This window comes from Mus caroli, chromosome 7 (genome assembly GCF_900094665.2).
Source record: "Mus caroli chromosome 7, CAROLI_EIJ_v1.1, whole genome shotgun sequence".
In the NCBI taxonomy this organism is placed as follows: domain Eukaryota; kingdom Metazoa; phylum Chordata; class Mammalia; order Rodentia; family Muridae; genus Mus; species Mus caroli.
In genome coordinates, this window is record NC_034576.1 from 81906554 (window position 1) to 81916922 (window position 10369).

Here is a 10369-nt window from a genome sequence, read left to right on the forward strand (position 1 = left end):
GTCTACAAAGTGAGTTCCAGGACAGCCAGGGCTACACAGAGAAACCCTGTCTCGAAAAATCCACAAAAAAAAAAAAAAAAAAAAAAAAAAAAAAAGAGTGTACATATCTGGTTCCCGCTGTTTGCATCTTTAAGATCTTCTAGAAAGTCTCCTTTCCCTCTACTGGAGTACACTCCACTTCTCTTTTTTATAATATAAACTGAAGGCAATAGATAGATAGATAGATAGATAGATAGATAGATAGATAGATAGACAGACAGACACCTTGATGCGGCCTTTTCTTGAGGGGCGTGGCTAATCTGAAACACTGAGGATAATCAGAAATGCTGTGCGTGTCATTGAGTACTGCCCTGTCTCCCCTGAGCACTCAGGTCTGGGGCCCTGGCAGCTTTTGCTCCTGTACTTGCTACCCACTGGTGATCACTGCAGACCTGTCACTGGTCTCACTGCCAGTGACAGTGGGGCATCCCTAAGGCTCTAATCCAGCAAACTGAGCTGTGAGCGTTTCCCTCTGCTTCAAGGGCATGTCTGGTAGGGGACGGGCGTTTAACTCCAGTTTACCTTCTCGCGGCAGATATATGTGCCTCTCATGCTGGTTAATGCAGCTGACGACCCCTTGGTGCACGAAAGCCTTCTAACCATTCCAAAGTCTCTCTCAGGTGAGTCTCTTCCCACTGTTTCCCCAGCCATGAAACAGATTACTACTGTAAACTTTGTCACTTTCACTTCCTGTCAGCATATGGAGACAAACCTCTTGGGAGAGGGGCAGCTCGTGACACAGTCCTAGGTTGCAAAGGGCCCTGGGTAGCGCCTTCTAGGCTCCCGCCTGGTGCAGGAGACAGGACCACCCTTGATGCCCATCACCAGAAGAGTATTTGGTAGCAGTGTTATCTCAGTGCTAGAGAGCCTGAGTTATAGAGATATTTAGAACTAAAATTTGTTCTAAACAGCAAAATAAAACAAAGCCAGTTCTGCTGCCTCTGATGACAGACAGCCTCTCCATCTGCTGGAGTACGTAAGCAATAGAAATAGCAGAGAACACTGCTCATGAGAATGCTGTGCTGCAGAAGGAATGTTCTGGAGGGAAGGCTGGGGGTTCCAGTGACTGCGTCCCCAGGATGCCATCTCAGCAGTCCTCGGTGATTACATTTCCCCTCGTAAATACCTAAAGGAAGAACTGCTTCCTCGCCCCAGCTGCAAGAGCAGATAAGATTGCAGAGGAAGGGCTTCTGTCCTGCTCAGGAGAAAGGCCTCGTGGGGGAGCCCGTCAACTTGACAGAAGCTATCTCCTGTCAACACCCAGCCACCCACAGACTCCCAGCACACCACAGCATGGCCCACTCAGCCACGTGCAACAGCACTTATCTCCTTTGGGACCAAAAATAGCATCCACAGGACTAACGCTGTCCCACAGAGATGCACAAAATAGCAACTAAGGAGGAAGAATGGGGGGAGTGAGGCAAGAACAGAGCCAGGCCCACTGCCTCCTGTGTCCACTGCCATCCATCCATGCCTACTGCCCCCCTGTTTCCACTGCACCCCATGTCCACTGCCCCCCTACCCCCTCCCCTGTTGAACTTGGCTGCATCTTCTATGCACCTCTCCAGTATCCATGGAGACCAACCTAAATGTGGACCCAAGGTTTAGCTTTGTGCCTTCCGCTCTCATCCATTTAGCACATGGCACCAGGGGCCTGGGCATCTTTTAGCACACCTTGCAGTTTGCAGCCTGAAGCTTGATACTGGGCATAAGAAAGTTCTGACTACATTGAGTTCTCCTTTTTCCTTGATGAATAGCACTCTTTAGTGCTGTGATTCCCCCATCCTTTGAGCCTTCCCACCCTTGGAGTTAGCTAATCAGAATCTGCCTTTCAGCAGAATATCCTGAGTTATCTAGATGCACAAAGTTGGGTAGCATAGCCAGTCAGATAGGGCACTCCAGCATCACCGGCATAGTGTTGGTTCCCCCCGCCCCCACCCTCCTTTACCTACCCTCTTTCAGCCCTAAGATTTTAACTTAATCAGTCATGTGGGGGTCAGGATGCAGCTTGGGTTTATAGAGCTTTAAATACAGGTTCTAAGGATTTCTGACGCTGTATGAAGCTGTATGAATTGTGTGAACTGGGTTTTATTTATTTTGGCAGTGCTGGAGACTAAACTCTGGGGGGTTCCATCTGCTAGGGCACTATTTACTGTTGAGCTGTGTCCCCAACCCTTTTGGTACCCATTCTACACCAAACTTGTGAGATCCTGCTGACTTGCCTGCCACCCTGAGAAAAGACGGCACAATACACAGCGGTTGGGTACCCACGGAGGTGCCTCTGAGGAATGCTCAGCACCGCACCACCCCCAGCTTGCAGTTCATAGGATGTTGTAATTCTGCTACCTTTCCCCCTCCAGAGAAACGGGAGAATGTCATGTTCGTGCTGCCTCTGCATGGGGGCCACCTGGGCTTCTTCGAGGGCTCCGTGCTGTTCCCCGAGCCGCTGACATGGATGGATAAGCTGGTAGTAGAGTATGCCAATGCCATTTGCCAATGGGAAAGGAATAAGTCCCAGTGCTCAGACACGGAGCAGATGGAGGCCGAGTTGGAATGAGGTCTCTGGACTCGGGCGTGCTCCAGCGGCCCTCCTCTGGAACCCACGTCCCTTTGACGGCTGTTTCAGATCTCCCAGTGACCTGGATCTGACCTCATACCATCAGTGGGGGGTTACCCATCATGCAACCTGTCTCAAGTAGGCGGCTCTCCCTGGGAGCTCCAGGCTATTTTTGTGCTTAGTTACGGGTTTTCTCCATTGCATCGTTAGCCATGGTGACAAGCTACAAGATTCTCACCCTTCTGTCCAGTTTCAGTATCTGATTGCTTTCACGCTGGTTAACATCTAGTTTTCCTAGTAAGGAGCGAGTCTGAACTACAGTTTTGCTTTGCCAATCAAAGGCCTTTCCCTGAGAACAGTGAAGGATATATGTCACTCTGTGATGGATGTATGCACCGTACTAGAGTCCCCACCAAGAAGTCAGCATCCCTAGGGCTGAAGAAATTACTCAGCTTGGGAGTCTGAGAACCTGGACCTTCCTGGGCCTGAGTTTTGCCTATGAAGCAAAGGAAATTCTCTGAATCAAAAGCCAATTTTTCCTTCTCGTTGTCTCCTAAGACACCTCTGTCTCTGTCTTGCTGCTGCTGAGAGTTGCATGGGGCACTTGTCTAAAAATTCAGCCTCCCAGATCCCTCCCCTCAGAGCCGCTGTCTCAGAGGGCTTGGGAAGGGCTCTGGGGATTTTAATTTTTGACAAGTGCCCCAGGGAATTCTCATCATCCAGCAAACCGAGGGAAACAGCATACTACTATGCCTTTAAGTTAGAAAGATCTTGGTGGCTCATTTAATTGACATTCCTAAGCCCCAGTGTCCCTCTGCTCCCAGAGACCTCCAAAGCAGCAAGGCCTGTCGTATGGCTGCCCTTGTGTGATCTCCCTAAAAGGGAGAAGGCATTGGAGCTGAACCCTGTCTCTGCTTCTCCCTGGCTGTATGACTCTGGATAAGTCCCTCTGGACTTGACTCTCTTCCTCTGTTAAGTAGGGGGTTGGACCAGGTAGATGGCAGAGATGCCCGTCGGTTCATCCTTCCAGGGTTGCCTGGGACTCCGCCTCCCAGGCTGAGCATGCAAGCGCCATTAATTGCATTTTTTCCCCTTCCCCATTTCATAGAAAGATTTGAGAGTCTTAATCACTCTCTTGTAATTTTACTTTTTCACCCCAGTTCTACCCAATGTCTAATTGATACCAAACAACCCAAAAGTTGGATGGGAATTTGAAGAAATGTATTTGCAGCTAAGAGAAGGGGGTGATCTTTTGAAGTTGGTTGGTACTTAAATAGCCTCTGCATGGTGTCTGTTGGATAGATCTTTCTGAAATGTCTTCTCAAGCGGACTTCTCACTCTAGGGTTCAAGTACCCCTCTTCTGGATCCCTGTGGTACTTGAGTCCCTAAGAACCTGCACTTTGAAAAGTATGCAGCCGATGTCCAGAATTGAATGAGACTATGGGTGGATCGCCTGGGTTATTGTTTGCTCTGCTTCATCTCCGTTGGCACCAGGACAGCCCGAGAGGTGTAGTCGTGGGTCTGTGTGGATGCTAAAGGAGCCGCCTGAACACCTCAGGGCTTCCGGTGGAATAGAGCGTGGGCACTGGCCCGAGAGACTGACAGGAAAGCCTGTACATGAAGCGCTGTTTTCCGACAATCACTAGATCATCCCAGTCGTCACTGAGATGTCTGCAGCCTCCAGTTTGCTTTTTGCTATAATTTGTCACACTCACCAAATCCTGTCCCTGTGCCCCTCTCATGGTGGCCATTTCTCTGTTGTGTTTCCCTTAGCACAGATTGGCACTTTATCCTTCATCCCTCAATTTGGAAGTGAATCCTTCTCTCCCGATTTTCCCTCCACCCTACCACAGCCATAATCTAGAAGCCTCACACACAGTTCCTGTTTCCTGCCTTCATCCCTGAAGACTTTTAATGAGAGCAATAAGGTCACAGAGTTGAATCACTGTCCCTGGAAGTGAGGGGCTCCCTTTGCTTGCCCGAGGTCATCTCTTCCCCAAGTCCTGACAAAGCTTGGGTGCCCCCTGCTTCGGAGAAAGTCAGCCATTTGTTCATACTTAGGAGGAAGTGGGAGCTTGTCCTGGGAGTCTGGTCCAAGCAACAGGCCTGGAGGCCCGCTGGGGAGAGGTGGAGCTACCACACTCCTAGAGATCCAGGCCCTGGGACTGGGGGAGGGGACGTGGACCAGCTGAAGCCTCCTTAGTGTGTCACTCTAAATGGCACTGGCATTCCATTTTGCTTCACATGAAATCAACTGAAGCTCTTTATTTAAGTTTTGGGCTCTCAGACATGGAAATGAGACCGTAACCGTGGCAGTCGGACAGGAAAATTCTTGTTTGACCCTGAATGAGAGTACAGAGGCATGACTGTGGAGGTGCCAGCTTTGCCTAATGAATGGGAGGACAGCCCTCTATGTAGGTCAGCTGCTTTCCTTCCTCTGGGCTGCCTCGCTCTGGCGTTTAGAGGGTATTCTGTTTTTAAATCAAGGATATAAATTACATAGAGGTAGACAGTTCTGTGGCTGGAATAACATTAAGACCCAAGTGCGGAGTGCACCTATATTGTGCCAGTTGTACTCCCTGCTTCCCAAATAATTGGAAACCATGGACTTCTGTCAAATTAGGATTACCTAGCATCAAAATGATGATCAAGACTGCCTAGTTAGCAGGGAGGCTTGCAGACTTGAACGCCCGTTCTTTCCTGCACCAACTTTACGTCTTCCATGCCAGAGCAGAGTAAAGGTGGAGAACGTGTCAGTGTATCCCTCTCATGTCTGTGGTAGCCTTCACTCACAGGGAACCTTGGGATCTACTGAAACATTCCTCGAAGGGTGTCTTCCTTTATTCACATGGTGTTACAGAACCAGCGTCAGGAGACCTGGTTGCTCACCCCCACTGGCTCTGACTCATGCCAGACACATGGGCAAGTCACTTCACCTCTCTTGAACCTGTTACCTCGTTCTATAGCGTCTCTGAGGCTGCTTCACTCACTTGTGAATCATTCGCTCCATCCTTGTTAAGTGTGTCTGAAGTTGCACGTAGAAGGGAGTGAACCCTGACCCCTAAGCTCATCTTGAGAGAGAGAGAAGGCGTGTGTGCATTCAACTTTTCTTAGGACACAAGGCAGCCTCCAAAGCCCCGTCTCTGGCTTCTCTTCCTAGTCTTCACTGTCATGACCGTTTCCTTGCTGTTCTGAGGGTAGTCTTGTGACCGTAGCGGGCGAGAGCCACAGTAATGAGGAGAGTGCCTCGGTCTTCAGTGTGACCAGGCTAAGGGTGGATGGTTGCCAAGCCAGAGGTCCTTCCTGGGCAGGCTCGCTCTGGCTCAGCTGAACCTTCTGGGTGGCTGAGCTTATCTGGCTGGCATCCGGCTGAGAGCCCTCTTTGTAAGTGGCTGACTTGAGATAGAGTTTGCCAGGTCTGGAGATACAGAGCGTGTTTGTGTTTGCCCCGGAAGCAGGTGTTAGAGATGTGAGAGGCTTTTCTTTCCCTGTGGCCTTGATCCTGACTTGAGTGACAGTTTTAAAAGGAGGAAGTGTGGGGGGGGGGGAGACAGGACTTGTGGAGTTGAAGGAACCCCCCCCCCCTGGGTTTTCTTCCTTTAGGCACACGAGAGAGTTCTTAGGAAGCATGTCACCTCAGCATCCTGTCGCAGTATCATCTGGAATTGTTTTCTTTACCCACAAAGCCTTAACTTGCCTCTAGAAAATCCCCTGGTATGGCAACATTGTGGCCTAAGAATTCAAACGCTTCTGCTATGAAAGTCTGAAGCAAAGCCACAGCCAAACCAGAGAATTTCCTCAGGTGGCCTGGAGGCTCCTATGACATCACCCCCACCTCTCACCCCAGCAACAGGAGTGATCTGGAACTAAGCCCCTCCACCCACCCGTCTTCTTGGCCTTACTCTCTTTCAAAGCCACATTAGATCACTCACATGCTTCCAAAAGGGGCCTGCTTGGCATTTAGAGACCAAGCCATTGAGGGCCAAGTTTCTTCCACCTGTTAGCTAAGCAAAGGACAGTTGTCCCCTCTGCCTGGGGTCACTTTTCCCAAACTATATTTATAGCTAAGGACACGGGAGCAGGCCCCTGCTGGCTATGGAACCCCAACAGCATCCAGAGCAAAGGCTGCTCTGCTGGCCTTGCTGCCTCCAGGTGCTACAGCCCAGCATCCTCCTGAAGTGGTCCTTAGCAACAGGCCACAGAGTACAGCTTGCCAACTATCCCCAGACACCCAGAACACAGACAGCTGTCTCCTTTGGAAGAGTCCGTCTGCCATGTTTTCCAGCTGTTTTTTTTTTTTTCCTAGTGTATACATAGGTAGAGCTTTCAGCAATGCCTAATAAAGAAGCTGAAATCAATTTCTAATTGGTAGATTAAGACTGACATGGCGAGGTTCAGAAAATTCACAACTTTTTACTAGACTCCTGTCAATTAGGAAATCTATAACTGGTCCCCATTAGCCAAGTTATCTTCTGTTGCCATAAATCGGGGACAGTCCATTTCTAGCGCCTATAGGAGCACCCTTCGTCTCGGTGGGCATTCTGCCCCCCAGACCACAGACACAGAGCAGTCAACATCACCTGAAATCATTGCTGACCTCCTCATTCCCCGGGGCCAACCGCCACTCTCCCAGGCTGCTCTCCTGAGGGAACCTGGTTCCTGGCGGTAGGAGCTGGGCTCGCTTTGGTCTTCATTCTGGCCTCTTTAGTTTTCCTAAAGCACAAATCCATGCAGTGCCCTGTTACCTCTCCACACCCATTCCAGGTGACCTGGCTCTCTCCCGCAGCCTCAGGCAGACCTTCACTGTACCTGAGTTTGCAACTTTTCCCCCACTGCCGCTGCCTTAGTGACCAGGGCTGGGGCGGGGGAGGGGCCAGTTCGCCTCCCTCCTTTTCCCAGGTAGACTCCAACCAACCACAGTCTTACGTTGGCAGATCTGCTTCCAGATTTTTTTTTTTTCTGAGAACCATCACTTTCACATTCCTGATTCTGATGAGTTTTGTTTTGTTCTCTCTGGGTTTCACGGAACTCCAGATGCTGCCCTGGAAATACTGTATTTTGGAGTTGATGCTCTAAAAGCCCCTGTGCTGCTGGGTCGTCTGACTCTCCCAGCAGCAGGTGTTTCGGACTTGCAATGAGCAATGCAATTTTTTCTAACTATGAGGATATTTACCTTTATTAAGAAATTATACTAAACAATGGCGTCCTTGATTGTTTTCTGTTCTCACGTTACTTTTGGAATCTGTGGTGGTAAACAAAGATCATTACAAACAAAAACTGTAATTTTGTTATCTTTGATTCAACGGAATTTCTTTACTTAAAAAAATAAAGACAAAAAAAATGTAAAATGCTTGTATGTGCTCTGTGGAGGGAGAGTTTTCTGCATGACAAGGGGGTGCATCTGAGGACGGGGCAGGGCTGACCCCCTGGAGACACAAGCTTGAGGACCTCACTTTAGATTCATCAGCACCCAAGCCGGCTGTGGCAGCACATGACTGTGAATGCTACAGCTATGAGGCAAAGATGGAGGATCCCTGGGGCCTAATGTCTGGCTGCTCTTCCTATCCGAATGGAACTCCAGACTCATTGAGAGACCCTGTCTCAAAAACCAAGGTTGAGCTCAACAGAGGGATTCATCCAATGTTGACCTCTAACTTCATGTGAGCATACACACACGTGCACACGCGCGCACACACACACACATACACAGATCCTGTATCTGCATCAAAGCATGGAGCTTAGGGGCAATGTGCAGAACACTGACTTCCTCTCCCAGTGATGTTAAAACCAACCTTGCAGACAAATACCAGATAGGACCAGTTCTCACAAGCCCATCCTCTCCAGGGAAGCAAGCCAGAGGTAAGTAAGGTAGCAACATTTTTTTGTCACTTCTAAACAGCCATGCAGACAACTGCGGGGCAAGGTGGAAGCGGAGCTTGTCGTGTGCAGCCCGTGTGCATCTTCAAGGCCTACGGAGCATCATACGAGTCGGGGGCAGGCTGGGCTGGCTGCACAGTAGTCGTGATTCCTTCTTCCTTTTGTTTGCTTGCGACAAGGGTGACCTGGGCTGCTCTCAACCTCACTCTAAGAATGAGCCTGAATTCCTGACCTTCCTGCCTCTGGCCCTCAGGTGCTGGGTTATAGGCCTGCACTGTCCCTCCCAGCCTGGTGCCGATGGTTTTCTCTCCCCTGGATCTGTCTTAACCAGAGCGAAAGGTCTTCCAGAGCCAAGCACTGGCTCAGCCAGGAGAGTTGTATCGCCTCCCTTGCACTTGAGTCTCCCTCCCTCCCATTTTCTGCAAATCCTTGGACAAGGCTGGGTGAGTGAAAAGTGTAGGCTTTGGAAGGCATAGGCTACCAAGACCCAAAAATGTCCAGTATCACATTTCAGAATTTCCCCATTTCCTGTCACTTACAAAACACTTTTTTTTTTAATTTGTGGACCCTGATTTTATACAAATAGATAAAAATCATGGCAGACACTCTCAATTTTGACCTAAGAAAACCAACTTGTAAAGAATATTCTTTTTTTTTTTTTTTTTTTGGTTTCTCAAGACAGGGTTTCTCTGTGTAGCGCTGGCTGTCCTGGACCTCACTCTGTAGACCAGGCTGGCCTGAAACTCAGGAATCTGCCTGCCTCTGCCTCCCAAGTGCTGGGATTAAAGGCGTGCACCACCACTGCCTGGTGTGAAGAATATTCTTAAAGGGTTCAGAAGGTACTCAGTGATGGAATATTTGCCTAGCAGACGTAATGCCCTGGTCTGGCCTCCAGCAACGACAACAGCAAAATGTGGGATAGAAAATATTGCCAGGTTGGAGACATGGCTCAGCATTTAAGAGCACTGACTGTTCTTTCAAAGGACCCAGGTTCAATTCCCAGCACCCACCGTTACCGTTTGTAACTCCAGCTCCAGGGGTTCTGACACTCTTGTTGACAACTGTTGTGGGCACTGTATGCATGTGGTGCACAGACACACCATCAGGAAAAACATACATGTAAAATAGCAACATAAAAAAATTAAAATGGGAACCATTTCAGATCTGGGCCGTTAGGAGACTCGGTCCCAATAGCATGTCATTTGTCACACTTTGCTGGCAACCTTCTAACATTTGTGGCCAGTGTCTCCTCTTTCTCCATCAGAATGAATGCATGTTTTAAATTTTATTTTTCACAAACTGGTTCCTCAGACATGCTCCTATTGAGAGGAGACAGGAGGGAAAGACGATGGCATTTGTATATCCAATAGTGTAAAGACATATTTGCATCCCCTATTGTAGAAAGGAGTCCTCATGTTATTAATAGCTTAACATAAACTGTTAATAGTTTGTTCTGCATCGACCATACACAGTCCAGGTCCCTGGGAAATTACAAAGTCACAGCAGAAAGCAGTAGTTAGACTTGTGTTTGAAGAAGCTGCCAAAGTCCCAGATAGCCAGAGAGTGAGGAAAGAGAACAAGAGATAGGAAAGACACAGACATCAAGACCCTCAGAAATGTGGGACACCTTACCGGAGGGGCAGGGCTGAGCTCTGCAAAGACTGTCTGCATACCTCCTGTCCACTTGTAACGCCTACTGGCTAGAGATGAGTGTAAGGCAGCTTTGTAAAGATGCTAAATCTACTGCCTTGTCATATCTCCCACTCTCTGAATAAAGCACAATTTAAAGATTGAATTCGCCGGGCAGTGGTGGTGCACGCCTTTAATCCCAGCACTTGGGAGGCAGAGGCAGGCGGATTTCTGAGTTCAAGGCCAGCCTGGTCTACAAAGTGAGT

General features: G+C 49.0%; 1 protein-coding gene across 1 annotated transcript in view; it reads left to right on the forward strand.

Moving 5' to 3' along the window:
• Abhd2 (abhydrolase domain containing 2) overlaps window positions 1–7422 on the forward strand; it is an 85984-nt gene extending 78562 nt beyond the window's left edge. The window contains exons 10-11 of the mRNA XM_021166330.2: window positions 575–659; window positions 2400–7422. Coding sequence (XP_021021989.1) covers window positions 575–659; window positions 2400–2596 — 282 coding nt within the window. The 3' untranslated portion in view covers window positions 2597–7422. The remainder of the gene's footprint in view (window positions 1–574; window positions 660–2399) is intronic.
• The last annotated feature ends 2947 nt before the right edge of the window (window positions 7423–10369 follow it).